The 20,515-nt window shown below is 36.0% G+C and overlaps 2 protein-coding genes across 7 annotated transcripts in view; one reads left to right on the forward strand and one right to left on the reverse strand.

The window, feature by feature from the left end:
- WDSUB1 (WD repeat, sterile alpha motif and U-box domain containing 1) overlaps positions 1-20,515 on the reverse strand; it is a 62,660-nt gene that overhangs the window by 37,053 nt on the left and 5,092 nt on the right. Inside the window, exons 1-6 of one of the 6 annotated variants that reach the window (XM_042994533.1) lie at positions 14,531-14,630; positions 11,997-12,418; positions 9,944-10,128; positions 7,664-7,756; positions 7,439-7,528; positions 4,864-4,957 (exon numbers count right to left, since the gene is read on the reverse strand). In XM_042994533.1, coding sequence (XP_042850467.1) covers positions 4,864-4,957; positions 7,439-7,528; positions 7,664-7,756; positions 9,944-10,128; positions 11,997-12,394 — 860 coding nt within the window. In that variant the 5' untranslated portion in view covers positions 12,395-12,418; positions 14,531-14,630. Of the gene's footprint in view, positions 1-4,863; positions 4,958-7,438; positions 7,529-7,663; positions 7,757-9,943; positions 10,129-11,996; positions 12,419-14,023; positions 14,345-14,530; positions 14,631-20,515 lie in introns of those variants that run through there. The other 5 variants (XM_042994534.1, XM_042994535.1, XM_042994536.1 and 2 more) reach the window with 5 other exon arrangements.
- Positions 12,393-15,964, forward strand: LOC122240801. The gene is made up of 4 exons (XM_042993897.1): positions 12,393-12,408; positions 13,956-14,101; positions 14,254-14,648; positions 15,019-15,964. Exons 1-4 carry the CDS (start codon positions 12,393-12,395, stop codon positions 15,176-15,178), a joined length of 717 nt encoding a protein of 238 aa, XP_042849831.1. The 3' UTR covers positions 15,179-15,964.

The following is a 20,515-nucleotide window of genomic DNA, read 5'->3' on the forward strand; positions in this document are numbered from 1 at the left end:
TCTTTTTATTTTTCCTAAGAAAAAAAATCTTAACATGCAATGAGTATATATTTTTAATGAATTAAAAATATTTTAGAATTTTCTCAGTTTTATTTTTGGTAAATAGCAATATACATATATGTATGTATATATATGTAATATATATATCACATATATACACACACATACATGTAATATATATATTACACACACATGTACATGTAATATATACATATATATCATATATAGATCATATATAGATATCATATATAGATATCATATATATAGCATATATATGATATATATCATCCATATAAGCAAAAGCTCTTTGAGGTCAATAACTTTTAAGAATGTCAAAGAATCCTAAAACCAAAATGTATGAGAACCATTGACCTAAATCATAGTTTAATTTCTTTAACCTTTAACACCCATCTCTCCTATAGCTAGGAGATGCTTATTAGAAATGCTTTCAAAGTTTCAATTGTTTTCCTAAATCCATACAAAGTTATAACAACATCCTAGTTCTCTTTCATCTCTACAATCTATTTTTCCAGCCTCAATTCCCATTACTCCTTTTTACATTTATCATACTTTTTTTTTTTTTTTTTTTTTAAGATTTATTTCTTTTTTTAAAATTTTTTTTTTTTCAACGTTTTTTATTTATTTTTGGGACAGAGAGAGACAGAGCATGAACGGGGGAGGGGCAGAGAGAGAGGGAGACACAGAATCGGAAACAGGCTCCAGGCTCCGAGCCATCAGCCCAGAGCCTGACGCGGGGCTCGAACTCACAGACCGCGAGATCGTGACCTGGCTGAAGTCGGACGCTTAACCGACTGCGCCACCCAGGCGCCCCAAGATTTATTTCGTTTTGAGAGAGAGAGAGAGTGAGAGTGCAAGCTGGGGAGGGGCTAAAGGGCAGAAAGAGAGAGAATCTCAAGCAGGCTCCACACTCAGCATAGAGTCTGACAAGGGCTAGATCCCACAACCCTGGGATCATGACCTGAGCCAAAATCAAGAGTTGGACACTCAACCAAATGAGCCACCCAGGCACCTCTCCATTTATAATACATTGTAATTCACTCAAGAATTTCCTGCCTCTTGGAATGCCCTGTTTCCCCGATCCTCCCATATCTGCATAAATTCCATAATGCCTTTTACATAGTTACCCTGTATCTATCCCCTATACAACTTCCTTAGCACACCTGACCTATAATCCCATTCTGGGGTCAATTCATTTTTCCTATGTAGCCACTTGTATTCAAAAATCTTTTATCCTACTCGTTTTCCTACTCTCTCTTTAGCAGATGTATCCATTCCATCTTACCAATGATTCTTAGTTGCAGATGGAATCTATCATCAACCAATTAACTTGTTCTTTATCTATTCATGAAATATAGTTAAAACATATGTCCCAATTCTCCTAAAAGACTAAATGTTTATCTTTCACCATCCTTTACATTTCCAAACAATTCACTTGCCTGTATATTTATCCAAATGAACTAAGAATACTCAGAAAAATATCTCAATGTGACCTAGAGCACATATGCCAAAAAGTATTTAACAATGTAAAATTCCATTAATCTAGAATGACTGAAAAGGTCTTAGTTAACATAAAATATTAATTATAAATCACATATATATAAGGAAGTATGCTATAAAATGCCATTTTTTATAACACAAATAGTAACACAAAAACTATACTGAATATCACTTAATACTTCTTTCATGATTCAGAAAGCAAAGACATGTTAGATCTTGTAATATTATTAGGTTATCACGTGAACATCAAGATAGAGAATCAAAACGTCTTTAAGGGCACACTGTCTTATACTTCCTTTTACATGCCCTATTGCAATTGGCAGAGACCTGGGTACATAAGAGAGTCATAAATACTTGCTGAATTTCATACCATCATTTTGTCAATTAACCTCTCAAAAATGAAATGCACAATATATCCCCCCCAAACAACAGAAGGAAATCCAACTTTATTTGTTTAGACTTTCCACTGATTTCAATCCTAGGTCAAAGGAGAATTACTATAAATGCTTTTTTGATGAGCCATTTTCATCATTTGAGATGAAAGAGTCAATCTAAAATGATGGCAATATAACTAATTATTTGGCTTTTATCTGTCAAGGATTAGAGAATATGGGAAAAGAACTATCAGGTTCAGTCCAGAATATTTTAAGTGAATGTTAGGAGCCTAAATATCTTGGCTGGAGCAAAAGCTGCTGTGAAGAGCTATGAATGTGTATTTCAGTGCTATGACCTGTGAGATCAGACAGGCAAGTTTGCAAAAATCCAATGGCAGCAAGGAGAAAATATACCAAAGTACACAAATAGGAGAATATAAAGTAACTGAATCATACCACTGTGTACCAAACCAATTGCTTTATAGAACAAAGTTTTGGAAAATAGAAGCCAAGATTAAAATTTTCAACAGAGAACTAGAGATCATAAAAAGTGACATAGTGGACCTGGAAAAACTAGCCAAATAGAAATGTCAGGACCAAAAAGTAAAATAACCAAAATTAAAGATCCATCAATGGACCAGTTTAAAGTAACATATCAGATAAAGCTAAGGAGGGCATCAGCAAAGGAGAAATTATTCAGAATACAGCACAAGAAATAAGAGAATGAAAAATGCGGGGCGCCTGGGTGGCACAGTCGGTTAAGCGTCCGACTTCAGCCAGGTCACGATCTCGCGGTCCGTGAGTTTGAGCCCCGCGTCAGGCTCTAGGCTGATGGCTCGGAGCCTGGAGCCTGTTTCAGATTCTGTGTCTCCCTCTCTCTCTGCCCCTCCCCCGTTCATGCTCTGTCTCTCTCTGTCCCAAAAATAAATTAAAAATGTTGAAAAAAAAAAAAAAAGAGAATGAAAAATGCAGAAGAAAAAAGATATAAAGTTTATAGTAAGAAGGTATATTTTGCATTTAATTAGAGTCCGAGATTTAGAGGAGAGAAAGGGCAGAAGTAATATTTGAAGAGATAATAAGAATTTCCCCTTAACTGATGAATTATTACTCTACATATTTAACAAGCTCAGTGAATTCCAAAGCAAACTAAATAAAAAGAAATCCAAATCTAAATACAAAGTAAGTGCAAAAAACCAGAGAGAACATTTTTGTGAGCAGCCAGTGAAAAAAATACAAATTACAAAGAAGTAACAATTAGAATCAGACTTCTCTACTGCAATACACAAAAATACAAGTCCTGAGTAAACTGTTTTTATTCCAACAAAGCAAGGTTGGTTTAACATTTGAAAAGCCAATATAATTTACCACCTAACAGAATAAAAGAAAAATCATATGATTATTTCAAAAGATACAGGTAAAATCAGAATACCTCTTCGTGATTAAAAAAAAGAAACTCATAAGCTAGAAGGAACAGAGGGGCTAATATAGTTTATCTCCCCAAAACCTATATGATCATACTTAATAATGAAAGCTTTCCCTTTGCAAAAAGGAATCAAAGGATGGCTGTTATCACTGTTTCCATTATCTTGGTAGTGTCAGCCAGTTCAGCAGCACATAGATGATATCAAAGGTACAATGATTAGAAAGGAAGAAACAAAAATCATCATTATTAATGTGATATGATTGATTTTTGTTATCAAAAACACAAAATTTAAGATCTTTACAGGTAAATCTCTGGTTTTCCCATATTTACTTCCTTACATTTGCTATCTCTTTTATAATAGCAACAAAAAAAATTAAGTGCTTAGAAATAAATCTAATAAAAGAGGAGGAAGACTTCTACATAGAAGACAATTATTGAGAGAAATCAAAACAAAAATAAATGGAGAAACATAACACATTCATGGATTAGAAGACTCAATATCGTAAAGAGGTCAATTATCTCTGCTTTTGTCAGACTCATTACAACCACAATCAAAATCCAAACAGGTTTGTGGCTGTACAGAGAGTAACTAGAGGCAATATGACCAGCTAAATCTAAAATTTATATGGAAGTGTCAAAATTCAGGAATAGCTAAGATACAAAGCCTTGGAAAGACAGAATGGTTTTAGAGAAGGGATAGATAAACAGAAAAAAATAGTAAGTTTATTATTTAGAACAAAAAAAGCAGGCTGAGAACCAGATCCACACACACATGGTCAGTGGTTTCTCACAAGGTAGCAGAACAACATGGAGAAAAAACGGTATTTTCGATGCATAGTACTTGGACAACTGGCTATCCACATGGAAAGAAATAATATTCGATTCCTATTGTACATGATGCCCACATATCACATTTGAGAAAAGAAAAATAATGAAGGTTTTAGAAGATAATATGGGAAAATACCTTTATGACTCAGAACATAAAAAACTAAGTACACTAAAATTATAAACTGTGAACAGGCAAATCCACAGAAGGGAAAAGATATTTGTAACATATATAACCAATAAGTGGCTCATATACTGAAATACAGAGAGCATATATATATATATATATATACATATATATATATGCTTATATATTTATATATATATAAAATCATATATTCATATTATATATATGTATAATATATATAATATAAACAATGAAAATCAACAAACCACAGCTGTATGCGTTAATATGAATGTCATAAACATCACGTTGACTAAGGAAAGCCAGACACAAAACAATACACATTGCATGATTTGTTTTAAATCAGTTTAAAAGAAAAAAGCAATATTGTATATGACTTGAGGTGCTGTCACCCTACAGGGGTACCTGGAAGGGGAGGATTTTCAGAGCAGAACCAGTGATGTTCTATTTCTTGACCTGAGTAGTGGTTACACAGGTCTGTATAACTTTATTGAGCTATTCTCTTATGTTTTATGTACTTTTATGTATGTCCTATTTCATATGAAAATGGTGTAAGGAAATTAAACTAAAAAGCTTACCCCGAGACTAGCATCTGCCCATTATGAGAAAAAGCACAAGCCAGAACAGGAGCACAGTGCCCACTCAGTGTACTTTTATATTTTAATTCAAAACCTGCAAATAACAAGGTGAGAAAAATTAGCAAGCTGACTGTGCTTAGAATTTATCTTTAAGTCAAAACTATTTCACTTATTCATTTTAATAAAAAAATTAAAAATAATTAAATAATAAATAATGAATTAAATAAATATTAAATAATAAACTTAATAAATCTTTAAGTGCCTAAACAATACAAAAATGAAAAAAACTCCCCCTGCAACTCAGGTACTGGAATGCAGTGTGATTAAGTGGTTTCAGAAGTTCAGTAATGGATAAAGTAAATGGTGCACTCAGCAAAGGTGCAGAGGATTGTAATGATCAAATGCTTTAAAAATTTTTAATGTTGGGGCGCCTGGGTGGCTCAGTCGGTTAAGCGTCTGACTTCAGCTCAGGTCACGATCTCACACTCCGTGAGTTCGAGCCCCGCGTCGGGCTCTGGGCCAATGGCTCAGAGCCTGGAGCCTGCTTCCGATTCTATGTCTCCCTCTCTCTGCTCCTCCCCCGTTCATGCTCTCTCTCTGTCTCAAAAATAAATAAACGTTAAAAAAAAAAAAATTAAAAAAAAAATTTTAATGTTAAACTCTATAAAATACATAAAAATATGAAATTGTAAACTAATATAAAATTTTAAAATACAGTATAAGACAATCTTGGCATCTAATTTTAAAAAATATAAAAAATATACATATTGGGGTTCCTGGCTGGCTCAGTCAGTGGAGAATGTAACTCTTGATCTTGGGGTCATCATGCTGGGCATGGAGCCTACTTATAAAGTATATATATGTTAAAAAAAAAAAAAATACACACACACATACATATGTATATATACACACACACAATTGCCCAAATGCCTAAAAAGGAATCAAATTGCTCAAATGCCTAAACAAAGATCAGTTTTCAAAATATGATATTAAAAAAATATTTTCTCATTCCACAAATAAAAATAATCAATGGTAATTTATCCATCTTATAATTCTAATATATAATACTCCTACAAAGTATGGGAACACTAAATCCTTTTCATACCTTCTATAATTACTGAAAAGGAATAGCACAACTATTTTAAAGGTAAACCCAGGGAATTCAATACATTTTAGTGACAAGCTATAAAAAATTATTAGGAAGTTGACCTGAGATAAGGAAATAAGTGAAATCTATTAATTTTTTCAGACCCAATGAAAACTTTTTTGAAGTGTTAATGGCTCTTATAACAAGCATTTAATTAAACAAAAAGTCATTAGAGCAGGTAAAAGTTTCAACAAGTAGGAAAAAATATTTGCAGTTTGTTATTTAACTGAAGCTTATTAGGTAACAAATAATCAAATAAGAACATTTTTAGGCATCTGAAGCAAGATGGCCAAATGACCATATAATTTCAGAGTCCTCATTGAAATGATAGTGGAAGAATTAATAAAGATATAAAATCACATCAATGAAGAGAATAGAAAGAGAGGTATCAACAATCCAAAATTCAAACCAATTTTGAAAAGTCAGAAAGCAAATTAACTAATGAGGAGGAAAAAGTAACAGCCCAGAGTGCAAAAGGAGGGGCTATGTCCAAGAATACCCCAAAAGACTTAGGACTATCAAAAGCTAATGAAAAGGAAAGTCAGAATGACACAGACATCGACCTGAAAACAAAAAAGTTAGTGAAAAGCCTGTTTATGAAACAGTGTCTACCTTTAATTCCTCCCTGGTCCCACCCATAGCATACTGAACGAAAGCCTGATACTGCTTTCTGAGCAAAATATTTCTAGGGAAAATAACAGCTTTCTGGGGAGCTCCCTGGCAGCTCCAGGGCAATTCCCTAAGTCCCTAAATCCTCCTCAGTAAGGGCCAACAACCCACCCCTTTAATCGAAAGGGAAGCCAGCAACAACAAACCACTGTGTGCATAGACCCTCTAAATATCTTATTTTTGCCTAGTTATTAAATGTAAATGGAAAACAAGGATCACCAGACATTTGAAGAAGGTAACCATATGAAAGAGAAAGATCAGAGTAAACAAACAAAAGGCCCAAGAGCAAACAAAGATAATCAGGAAACCGAAGGGAACAACAAAACAAAAAGCCTCTAATTAATACCCTGAGAGTTTTAAGATGATCTTGCATTCATAAAATAAAAACAGTAAGAGAAAGAAACAGAAAATAATATGAGCTAATAGAAATTGAAAATATGATGGAATAAAAAATTCCATAGGGAATGAAATTAGGAGGTCCAACGTTCTATTGATGAGAGTTATTAAAAGAGAGGACATGGGGAAGAAATTATTAAAGAAATAACTTAAAGGAACACTTTTTCAAAACTGAATAATGTAAGTTTCTTGACTGAAGGGTCACCTGAAGGAATAGTGCAATACAGGGAGGAACGACCTCCCACACACTATCAAATAACAATCCTTACAGTGAATACATTTAAAATATAGTGGTATAACAATATTTACAGAAACTGTGAAAACCACCAAGAATTGCAAACAGATAAAGCGCAAAGTGGTTACCTCTGGTCAGCAGAAATGTGTGTGGTGATGGTGTTGAGGTCATCATCAGTGATGAGCATCCAATTTTTAAATCATGTATATGCAATTTCTCTGATTAAAATTTATTAAAGCATATTTTTATAATCACTTCTAGATATCCAGAATTCCTTAAGTAAAAAGAATCATTCATATAGAAATTCTATCTTGACTACAAATAATTTTAGAGAACTACTAATTAATACATACCTAAGATATGGGTAAAAGAAACAACCCAAATTTTGATCTGGCAATCCTGACCACATGATGCCAATCGAAAATACTGAAGACCTTGCTCTCCATCTAAAAACGTAAAATTTGTTAAAAATAAATACACAAGAATTGATCAAACATTTAAACCAAAAAATTTTCAACTTCCTATATCGATATGTTAATTCTATTCATTTAAACCATATTCACAATAGATATTAACTTTAACCAACATTTCATTCTATTGGTATAAGAATTTATTTTCAACAAGGTACTTCAGAAGATTAGGACTCTAACCCCTGAAGTTGCTTCAACAAAATACCTTTTTTTATTTACCTTCCATTAAGGTAACTCAAGGTTCCATGGGCCAATATTGAGCCACTAAGCCTAGAGAATTTTCCAGCCCAATTTTAGAGTCTATGAGCTAGCACTGATGGGAAAAATTAGGAAGAAAAGTTATGAGTGTTAAATGTTTAATTATTTCCAACTTAACTTTTTTTTAAAGAACATACCCATTTTTTTTTTTTTAATTTTTTTTTTTTTTTTTTTTTAACATTTATTCATTTTTGAGAGATGGAGGGAGACAGAGTGTGAGTAGCGGAGGGACAGAATCCAAAGCAGGCTCCAGGCTCTGAGCAGTCAGCACAGAACCCGATGCAGGGCTCGAACTCACGAACCCTGAGATCATGACCGGAGCTGAAGTCGGATACCTAACTGACTGAGCCACCCAGGCACCCCAAGAACATACCCATTTCTTAAAAGCTTAGTCTAGAATTCACATGAAATAATGAGATTTTTTCCCCGCATTTGATTTAATCAAGACAAATGCTGGAATTATATGAATCCAAAATAACATTAACTCGGTCTATTTTATTTGGTGGAAATTATACAAATTAGGGAAAGTAATCAGTAAATTTGGTGTCATAAAAAAATCCATTAGTTTTTAATATTTAGTGAGATAATTTCAGTGTATAATTACATACACACTAGGTAAGCTCCTAAATACCTGTTGGTAATGTAAATATTGAAATCAACTCAATTTTACATAAGTTCCACCCAACATCATCACACATGTAGCTTCATCAAAGGAAGTTTGGGCACGGATATGTATTAAGATACAATTAAATGGGTAAGCACAGGGGAGGTTCATCTGAAGTGATTTTTACCTGAAATCTAAAGGATATCTAAGAGTAACCAGGTGAAGGGTTCACATGTAAAACTCTTGGAAAAATCTTACAAACATTCAAGGAATGAAAGGAGGCCAGTGTGGCAAGAGAATGCATGAGGCCAAGTGTGCTTTAAGAGGCAGGGAAACAGAGTGTGTCAGGCTTTATGTTTTGGATTTGGCATTTTCTCTTACCTTAAACTTATTTTAACCATTCACTGATAGGTTTGAAATAGGGAAGTGCCAAAATGATCCTACCCACCTCCTGGCCCTGGGCTGTGCAATAAAGGTAGTCACTAGCCACATGTGGCTACTGAATGCCTAAAATGTGGCTAGTATAAATTGAAATGTGACATAATACACACACCAGATTTCAAAAACCTAGCACCAAAAAGTAGTAAAATATCTTATTGTTACTATCGATTACTGAAATATTTAATATATATTGAGTACAATTAAAATATATCATTAAAATTAATGTCACCTACTACTAAAAAATTTTAAATTTACAAACGTAGCTCCCGTTATACTGCTAATAGGACAGCACTGGTGGTGTAACAAGACTGGAAGCAACAAAGGCAGAACTCCCATCCTAACACAGGGGATGAAACAGAAGAAGAAAGCTTCCCAACTCACTGCTATCTATTTAAAACCAAGAGTCTATCTATATTCAGGAGTCTGTACTTCTTCTAAAAGCTAATTGTGTTGTCAAACATGTCATAAATTTAGCTTTTGCTTCAAAGATTAAATTAGTAAACTTTTGAAAATTTAGCTTCTGTTTCCAATTTTTTTTTTAACTTCACATTTCTCTTTGAATATTAACATACTGTATTTTAAAATAGGGTCAAGTCCTCTAAATTACCATATCCAAGGAATCCAGATGTACTGTACAAAGCTGAGTCATCCCCAACATATGTTCAAGAACCTGATTTCCCCTATCATGTTCTTTGTGATTTCATTTTGATCAAGAGAAAGGAGAATAATTTCCTTAAAAGGAATGAATTAAAGAGGCTTCTCATTTTACTAAAGGTGAAATGAAAATGAATAAAGAACCAGCAGTCATATACAAATTACAAATAGGAACCACTAGTGCTTAAAAGAGTAAAATAACTAACCAGAAACTGGCTGTGAAGAAAAATCACAGCAGGTAATTCCAAGATCATGTGCTTTTTCACTATGCAAACACCTCATTTTATCATCCCACACTGTTAAATCTCCACACGAGGAGCCAGTGACAAAGAGGTTTCCATCAGGAGAAAATGCACAGGCCACCAAGGAGCCATCCTTAACACTACCGCACCTGAAATAAAAGCAAAAAAATAAATAAAAAGAAGAAGAAGGGGAAGGTTTTCATTTCAGAGTATCTTTTACCTTATATTGCAATTTCTAACAACAGCTTGATATAGTAAAAACAGGAAAAATGGCTATCTGAGAACTAGAAAGGGCAGATGTCTATATAAATAAAAAATCATACACTTAAAAAAAAGAGGCTCTAAATGTTATCTTAACTAACATATTCAAGCCTAAGCTATACAGATCTAAACCAAAGTCCATGTATCTTCGTATTTTTCCAAATGGCAGGTCTGTATGAACAGGTTAAAATCTACAAAACTTAAAAAAAGCTCTGACAACCACCACTATCAACCACGGCCACATAATTCTTAAAAACCTATTCTTATTGAAAAACATGTTATTAGGGTCAAAAGTACTTTCAACTTTAGTATTAAAAGAAGCAACAGTGAAATCTTTTATTTTCAAGTATGAATTCTTTATGAAAAGAAAATTATCTTGGGAAGAAAAAGAAGCACTGTGCTGACAATATTATTTTCTCAATTAGGAAAAAAACTGGTAAAAGCCCAACAATTAGTGCAGTGTCCCATCCAGCACTTAAATCTGTAGTGTATCATTTTACAACATACATTAGGGTCGTAATGCCAGAGGGCCTGAAGTCGTCATCTGATAAGTGAAAAGGAAAATTCCTTAGTTGACCTCTATATTTCACGCATGTAAAAGATGTCTGTATGGAAACCAATTTGACAATAAATTTCATATATTGAAAAAATAAATAAAAAAATAAAAAATAAAAAAAGATGTCATTTCTCCTGCGCATTCTCTTTAAACTATTCATTAACACTGTTTAAAACACATGACCTTGTTCAATCAAAAGACCTAAATCTAATGAGCAACAGTTGTTTACCAGCTGGCATGTGCTCTGAATGATGCTGGGGGGCAGGGAGGAGAAAGTATACTGGGCTATTTGGTAATATTGAAAAGTTTATGGGTGGCTCAGTCGGGTACACATCTGTGTGACTTGATTTTGGCTCTGTGCTGACAGCATGGAGTCTGCTTGGCATTCTGTCTGTCTGTCTCTCTCTCTGCTCCTCCCTAGCTAGTGCATGCAAGCTCTCTCCCTCTCTCTGTCAAAATAAATGTTTTTAAAAAAGAAAGAAAAAAATACTCAAAGGGTAAACTTTTTGTTATCTGTATTTCACCACAATGTACATAAAAATACATAGCTTTCATGTTGGCAAGTTGCAACAGAACATTACCAGTGTAACATAATTGATGTATTTTTATCTAAAAGGAGTTTTCAGTTGTTTTTCGTTTGCTTGTTTTTTAAACGTAACACAACACTACACTAATCACAAGGTTCTTTTATCTGGGGTTGGGGTTGATTATTCACCCAGCAAGAATCCTAGTCAGGAAAATAGCTGTGTCTCTTTAGGTGAGACTTACCTACCATTGGTCTATTATTGAGAACACCTGGGTCATGAGTGACAAAAATAAAGCCTAAAATTACTGAACCTTATTCAAAACACCATTTTCTTCGTCTAGCTCTTAAAGTCAAAATCCATAAAAGTCTAACAGATTAATCCTTATTTTACAAGAGAAAGATTGGAAATATAAAACTCTCAGAGCCAAGCAGATCTATAAGAACCACTTAAACATGTTTTTATGTCCTTCAGAAATCAAGTCAAAATGTTATTCCTTGTGGTGTCTGAAAATTATCTGCTTCTTCAAGTCATCAAAATATTCTGCTTTCTATTTTTATTTTTTTGGTAGACTTGTTAATAGGATTTAAATATTCATACCTATACAACTTGTACGACTGAGCATTGTAATATTTTAATTTAAATATTAAAGCAGAAAGGATTTAAACGTTCATACCTATATAACTTGTATGACTGAGCATTCCACAAAACAACCGTTCCATCAGCTGCCCCTGACACCAAACAAGTGGAGTCTGGGGAAAACTGGCAAACCCTCACGGGGCTACCACTGGGCTGTTCCATCACTGCCAAAGGCTCTCCATTTTGAGTATTCCATAGGACAGTGGTACCATCTGTTGAACAGGAAGCCAAAATGTGTCCTGAAGGGGAGAAACAGCAGCAGTGGACAGCATAGGTGTGAAGCTTCAATGGTGAGTGGGGCAGTTCAGTAAAGTCACTGAGGGAGTACAGGCGAATTGTTTTGTCCAAAGAGCAAGTGGCCAAGAGGGAAGAGGAGAATGCACAGCAGTTGACATCATCACCATGATCAGCTAATGTGTGGATTAGTTTCACCATGTTTCTTATTGGAAGTAAAATGTCCTGCAATTTTTAAATAAAGATTACTTCATCGTCGGAATCAAATAAATACAACTCAAGTCCACATAAAAGAGTCAAAATCAATTCAAGAGTTTTCTCAGAGATGGCTCCTACATTCATATTTTTACAGGACAAACTATTATACTTGAGATAAAAATAACTGGGAGAGAAAATGCCAATAAGACTATAAACTCTAATGATGATCATAGTCACAACCAGCACACCAATAAAGTTCCATAACTCTTGAAAAAGAACCTTGTTGTGTAACTTCAAACTGATTTGATACTGAACATCCAAAACCTTGAGTATGTATTTCACCTCTGAAGCCTTTCCCTTAACTAATTACTTCTCAAAGATGCCTCATTCCAGATTGGCTACTCTCAACTCAAAAAGATTTTCCATTCTTAAGAAACTGTTTCGGCTGCTCCTTGCAGAGGATGGGAGGCAAGGCTAAAGCTCTACCTTTAAGATGCATTAACTGCACAGTTCACTCATAAAAACTAACAAACGGTTTCATTCAAAATTTCACTGGCAGTGTTGAAAGCTCTCGTGGTCCACCATCTTGCTTAATAAAGAATAAAATGATATCGAACACCTGAGGTGAAGAAACAATTTAATAACTCAAGGAAACCAAGAGAAGGAAACCAAAGAGAAAGAGTGGTAATAAGGACTTAGCCAGACTGCGCTTAAGAACAAATTTACAAATTTAGAATGAAATCCAAGCCCTTTGTCACTGCTTACAAAATGTTATATGATCTGGCTCTTGCCTGCTTCTCAGATCTCAAGTCCTGCCACTCCTCCTTTCCCTCATTTCCTTCCAGCCTCCCTGATCAAATGGATTTGGTCCTAGCTCTTCATAAAGTTGTTTTTCCATGTTGAAATTCTCTTCCCTTCGCTTTTGGGATCTTATTTCTCAATGTAAATTCCAAGGGAGTAGAGATCTTGTCCATCTTGCTCATTTCTATATCCATAGCACACAAAACAGTGTCAGGCACCTAACATGCTCAAATAAATATTTATTGCATATTTTTTTCCCAAATCCACTTGAGTTTTACCCTTAAGTATCATATATGAACACAATATAAAGTTATTAGAAATTTTAAAATAAATCTACCAATAGTACAAAAAAAAAATCCAGCAGGGGAAAAAATAATGCAAAATGAAACAATAATCGGCGCTGAAATACTCTTAGACTGTAATTCATGATCCCTTGTTAAAATGTTACTTACAGAATTCTTTACAAACATATGGAGCATAGCTTTACCAATATTTATCATAGTCCAAACTTCAGCCTCTTTTTTCCAAACATAAACTTCAATAAAGTCTTAAAAAAAAAAAAACCCCAAAAAATAACAACAAAAAAAAGCAAACCACATTATGTCCTGATAGATTGTCACCTGTACTAGCGCACTGAAAACAAGCAAGATCAGGCGGTGATTTCTGGGAGAACTCCCAAATCCCAACTGTGCAGGTACACATAGGTAATCTTGCAAATAAACTTTGGCTTCCACACCCTTGTGGCACTCAGCTCCCTTTGCAGTTCCAGACCAAATAGCGACATTACCACTTGAAAGAACAGCCTGTTTGGAAAAGCTCTCTCAAGCCTACCGCTTCCTGCCTCCGGGTGTGGGCGTCTCCACTCAGGGCTCAGCTGTCACTCCAGAGGTTCCATCCCCGAGCCGGCCGGTGAACTCGCCAATGTCAACACACGCATCCCTATCTAATCCAAAGCAAACCGGGGATATGCCCCAAATCTCCCCAAATAAAGCCCGCGATTTACTCCCCCTGCACGTAGGGACCAAGAGTGTGCCCTAATCTGAGAGCCTGCCAGGCCTTAGCGGACTGAGCCACCCAGGAAGGAGGGCTGCCGGCTGACCGGCGGGGAGTCAGGCCTTCCGGGGCGCAAGGCGGCTTTTGACTCGGCCCAGCTGCGGCTTCCACGCAACGCCCGCAGGCCCCGCCCGGCTCCCGGCCCGGGTCGCACGGCCGCGCCCTGCTCCCGTCCAGGTGCTGGCTGGCCCCTGTCGCGCGTTAGGAACCAGATTCCGAGGACCAGAGGTTCAGACACCCCGAGTAGGGAGGCTTCGCCGGCTGACCCCAGCCATGCTCCCCCACCTGCCTCTGTCGCTGCTAAACCTGCCCACGGATGCGGCCACTTCCACCGGGAAGACCCAGGGCCTGCGGAATCCGCCCTCAGGTGCCCTCGGAGCGGCGCGGACCACGTGACATGCAGGTGAGGCGGGCGGGGCTGGCAAACGCGGAAATCCAAAGAGAATGGAAACGGGCCCCGCCCCCCGGGCCGCCCCTCGCCGCGGCGCATGCGTGCATTCCCTCCCTTCGCTGCGGACGTCCCTTAACTTCTGGCGCCAGTTCCAGATGAGTTCAGTTTGGGGAAGATCCTTTATTTGCAGGGTTTTTTTTTTTCCCAGTTGAGGAAACTGAAGTCCCAAGGCCTAACGAGCGCCTGAAATATGGTTTTAAAGGTGGGATTGTATCAACTGTCTGGTTATTGCACTTCGGGGTTTTTGAAGCTTCTTCCTTTCTCATTTCTCGTGTGTATTGTCTGTTCTCTTCTGACCTCCGTGATTCTCTTTTCTGTTTAGGCTAGCTCGGCTCTCAGCGGTCCATGACTTGGTGTTTTCTGTCATCGTCTTCGTGCTCAGGTTTCCTACATCTCTTCAGGGCAGCCTGCGGTTCCTGCGATTCCTGCTGTTCCTGCTGTTCACTGGACAGGCCCCTGTGGATATCCTGGTATCACCTTGAAGCCGATGTTCATTCCTCCGACCTTTTTGAGTGTGTCTCCTGGGCTCACGAATGAACCGTGGTTTCACGTGTAATTGACTACAAAGTCGTCCTGCCAATCACTTTTGAGATTAAAAGGTTGTGCAGAAAAACGTTCCTAAGCATGCTAACGCTTGTTAACCAAGTGCAAGTACAGGATAAGTACGTGACATTATAGGGCTCCCAGATGCAAAATCAAAGATACAGACAACTTTTATTTTTAAATTTTCTTTGTAAAGATTTTAAAACTAATATTTAAGGAATATAGTGAACTGTTGAAACTTTGAAAGCTGCTAATGATTTTGCTAGTTATTAGTAAGTATATATTGGCAAATTAGCAACCTTTAAGAAAAAAAGTCAATATAGTTTAGTCAAATAAATATAATTTTGCTATATAACTTAATTGTAGTAACATCAATCAAAACACATAATTTCATGCCAGTGACACTGTGGGCACATTGTAAATAAACTACTACAATCCTAGAACTTAGATCAGTTTCAAACTAAGCAGCATATACAGGACACCTTCTTGTTTCAAAATACATGCTGCCTTTTGTAATGGTACTTATCCAGTCCTATATCAGCTTACACTGGCTATTGCTATTGCTATAATACAGAGACTATCCTCCTTAAAAGGAAGATTAGTTACATATTGAATAGACTTATGAGGCTGTTAGAACCTAACTGAAGCTTCTCTTCTGGTAAATCATTGAAGTAATACTACAAAACATAGCTTTTAAGAGAAGTCTTTTGTTTTCTGTTGATCAGACTTTTTTGTTTTGTTTTTAAATTAAAAGCATATCCATGGGAATGCAAGCTGGTGCAGCCACTCTGGAGAACAGTATGGAGGTTCCTCAAAAAACTAAAAATAGAAGTACCCTAGACCCAGCAGTTCCACTACTAGGCATTTATCCACCCATGTTTATAGCAGTACTATCAACAATAGCCAAAGTATGGAAAGAGCCCAAATGTCCATCGATGGATGAATGGATAAAGATGTGCTATATATATATACAATGGGGTATTACTCGGCAATCAAAAAGAATGAAATCTTGCCATTTGCAACTACGTGGATGGAACTAGAGGGTATTATGCTAAGTGAAATTAGAGAAAGACAAATCATATGACTTCACTCATATGAGGACTTTAAGAGACAAAACAGATAAACATAAGGGAAGGGAAACAAAAATAATATAAAAACAGGGAGGAGGACAAAACAGAAGAGATTCTTAAATATGGAGAACAAACTGAGGGTTACTGGAGGCGTTGTGGGAGGGGGGGATGGGCTAAATGGGTAAGGGGCACTAAGGAATCTACTCCTGAAATCGTTGTTGCACTATATGCTAATAATTTGGATGTAAATTTTAAAAAATAAAATTAAAAAATAAAAATAAAAACATACCTAGTTTGCAGTTATGTGAGGGAGGTATTCTATAATACAGTCTACTTTAAGAATTGTTTTATAAAATCAGCCATCAGGAGATAGCTTTTATTTTTAATCCATGCAACTTTAGAGTTTAATGAGGGAACATTATAAAAAGAAAATGAGGAAACCAAAGTCATATATTTGACCTAGCACCTAAGATGCTCATTTTATTTTTTTTAAAATTCTTTTAACGTTTATTTATTTTTGAGACAGAGAGAGAGAGAGAGCGAGCGAGAGTATGAACAGGGGAGGGTCAGAGAAAGAGGGAGACACAGAATCTGAAACAGGCTCCAGGCTGTGAGCTGTCAGCACAGAGCCCGATGCAGGGCTCGAACTCGCGGACCGTGAGATCATGACCTGAGCGAAGTCGGACGCTTAACCGACTGAGCCACCGAGTCCCCCCTAAAATGCTCATTTTAAAGATGAAATTGAGATCACTGGAAATTATTTGTAATGAGAAAGACAAACAGAAAAGGGGCAATCAAAATTCATGATTTTGAGATGCTCCTGTGATTTTTTAAATAAGGGGTGCATCATGACTGAGATTTTGGACACCTAATTACATGCCAAAGTATTGCCAAAACAGTATGTTTCTAAAAACAACTTTGTGACTGTATGAATAATAGAGCTCTTTGTAGGAAACAAAGGAAATATAAATAAGAAAAATAGCTAATAATTGCATCACTCAAAGATTACCCACTCAAAGGGTATTCTGCTAAGTGAAAGAAGTCAGAGAGGGAAAGACATATACCATATGATTTCACTTATATGTGAAATCCAAAAAACAAAGAAACCAATTCACAGGTACAGAAAACAAGCTGGTGGTTGCCAGAGAGTGGGGGAAGGTGGGAGATGGGCAAAATAGAGGAAGGGGATTAAAAGATATAACTTCTAGTTATAAAATAAGACACAGGGATACAATGTACAGCATCGGGAATATAGGTAAAAATGTGACAGCTTTGTATGGTGATAGATGGTAGCTAGATTTATGGTGATCACTTCATGATGTATATATAAATGTTGAATCACTGTTGTACACCTGAAACTAATATGTTGTGTGTCAACTACACTTCAAAAAAAGAAAAGAAAAAGCCCAGAGATAATATTTCCTTTCAGTCTTTCATTCATATAAATATCAATAATTTTACAAAGTCCTGCAAACTTCCTTTTTAAACTTAAACTTATATCCTGAGTATTTTCCATGCCTAAAATTTCTCCAGTAGCTTATTATTCTGTATAATAGTTCACATTTCCAGCAACAATTTATTTAACATTTTCCCTGTTTCAGTATTTTTGTGATTATAAACAGTACTGGATTAGATGGCTTTGTACATAAATCTTTATCCACATTCATGGACATTTACTAAGGAAATTGTTAAATAGAGATAGAATTCCTGGGCATAAGGGTGTAAAAATTCCTAATAGATACTGCCATATTGCTTTTCAGGGGGGCTGTATGGTTTGCACTTTAGGCAACATGTGGTTGTGTCTGTTTCTCCACACTCTTGACAGACTTGAGTAATATTTAATCTTCACTAATTTGATGAGCAAATTGGTTATAATATTCTGTAAGTAAAATATGTAAAACAACCCCCTGCCTACACATGACAGTAGTACAGCATAGAGACCTTGAGGCCAATATGGTTAGCGCAGGGAAAGGCAAGTTCAGAGAGGGAAGCCTTGCTGTAGCTGTTCTCTAGTCTATGAGTTTGCACTTTTGTGAGATATTAAAGTATCTTGCCAATAGTCTAGAGAAACATTGTAAGAATTCGTAGAGATCATTGATCACATAAGTGACTGGTTATTTTCTCTCACAGGACAGATAGAGTCTCAAAATAGTTGGAACTTCAACTTAGAATCTTAAAGATTCAAATTTTATGCATTTTTCTTTACTTATGTAACTGTGAGCAATAATCCTATTTTATCTTTATTTTCTAGTTGTTCCTCGTAATAATGCTACTTAAGGAATATAGAAGAACTTTTAAAATGATATAAAGAAAAACTAACTTTGCAATTAAATAGTTAGCAATACATGCTCTCGAAATACAATTGCAATGGCAATGGAATGGGTGTGAATCAGTTAGTGAGTACAAAAATATATGGTTGAGGGTAGCCAAGAGCTCAAAGGAGGGAGACATGATAGGAGCTGGAGTGATTAGAACAGGTGGGCATAGGAATGGGTCCTAAATTAGCTTGAAGTTTGGACCAGCTGAGAGATGAGCTTGGGAAATTACCCAGTTCCACAGTAACTACTCAGGAATGTATTAGGGTTGTTGCACTTTGCCCTTTCCTCTTCTTTAGTACAAGAAGTATTTTTCTTGTTTATGGATTTTTAAATTCTAAGTACCATAATTTAATTAAAAACTTTTCTTATTTCTCCTGTGTCATTTTCTCAGTTCTTTATTTTCTAATGTCTTTTTATTAATGCTCTTTAAGAGAATTCAAGATATTAAAAATGCATTTTTGAAAAAAACACCGCATTTTTGGTTTCAGATTCATGTTTTTTTATTACATAAGAAGAAAATGTGATGGACACGATGACCCTTATGGACAGTACTCCTCTGGAAAATTCTCCAGAAGTCCCCTAGTAGACTTTCTCTCATCTGCCCAGAATTGTATCACTTGCCCATTTGTGAAGCACTTTCAAGAGGTGTGTACTTGCCACTTTGGTGTACTAATTAAGATTTACATTCCTGGGGCTGATAAAGGGCCCACTTTCCCCTGAAACACATGGCCAACCAATATCTACAAGAGTGGATGCTGGAAGGAAATAAGGAGACAGCTAATGAATACAGTTAAAGTGTCTTCCACATGGAAAATATCTATACAATAGAAATGTATTTAACTTAAGAGAATAGATGTGAAAGTCACATCTCAATTATGTTATGCCTCGATCTTTAATCCTGAAATGGTATTACTCAGTATATTCACATTGTATTTACCACCTAAATCTACCATACTTGGTTGTGTCTTTTTAAATGTGAAAATGAAAATAATGCACATTTGTTGCAAAGATAATTATGATATACGGATAAGGAAGATGACAGAGATGTTAGTCTTCTTAGATTCTACCAACCAGAGAAGAAACCACTGTGAACATTTTTATACATCCCTTCAGAATTTTCCCCACACTAAGTGCATTAAATATATTTTAACAGAATTACTATACATTCTATAGTATAATCACCTTTTACATTTACCAATATTGATATAGATCTATGTGATAGTTTTTAATAGCTGAATAGAACCTATTTTTAAAAAGTCACTTCTATATTCAAAAGAATTGAGCTTTGCTACAATGAAAATATTCAGAAAAGCGTATCACAAATGCTGAAAGCAATATTAAAAAAGAAATTGTAAACATGTTTTGACAATTGGAGGAGTCACTAGAATACGTATATAGATAGCTTCTCAAGGCATCACACTGTCTCCCATACAAACCTACCTCATGTAAGTGTCTCTCTAACCTTTGGTAATCTAATGAACTCATTGAGCTTTCCTTTCACTTCAGAGCCCAAGATTTATTCCCAAAGGGCTCTAAGCCTTAGTCCTCTATCATTTGCTACTGAATTCCCCCTCAATATTCACCATATTCTTTGATATCCACTACCATGATTATTAGGGCTCTTTTTTTTTTTTTTTTTTTTTAATTAAAGGGGATGGTAAGGAATCTGTTCTGGGAGCATAAGAATACCCTTAGAAATGGGAGCGCCTGGGTGGCTCAGTTGGTTGGGTGGCCGACTTCGGCTCAGGTCATGATCTCGCGGTCCGTGAGTTCCAGTCCCGAGTCAGGCTCTGTGCTGACAGCCTGGAGCCTGTTTCAGGTTGTGTCTCCCTCTCCCTGACCCTCCCCCATTCATGCTCTGTCTCTCTCTGTCTCAAAAATAAATAAA

The sequence above is a fragment of the Panthera tigris genome, chromosome C1 (genome assembly GCF_018350195.1).
Source record: "Panthera tigris isolate Pti1 chromosome C1, P.tigris_Pti1_mat1.1, whole genome shotgun sequence".
Lineage (NCBI taxonomy): Eukaryota > Metazoa > Chordata > Mammalia > Carnivora > Felidae > Panthera > Panthera tigris.

Bases quoted from the DNA above. Each gene is read 5' to 3' on its own strand.
- LOC122240801 (XM_042993897.1), top strand. The intron at 14,102-14,253 runs GTGAACTCGCCA...GCCAGGCCTTAG, and splicing joins TTCCATCCCCGAGCCGGCCG to CGGACTGAGCCACCCAGGAA. The intron at 14,649-15,018 runs GTGAGGCGGGCG...TTTTCTGTTTAG, and splicing joins GCGGACCACGTGACATGCAG to GCTAGCTCGGCTCTCAGCGG.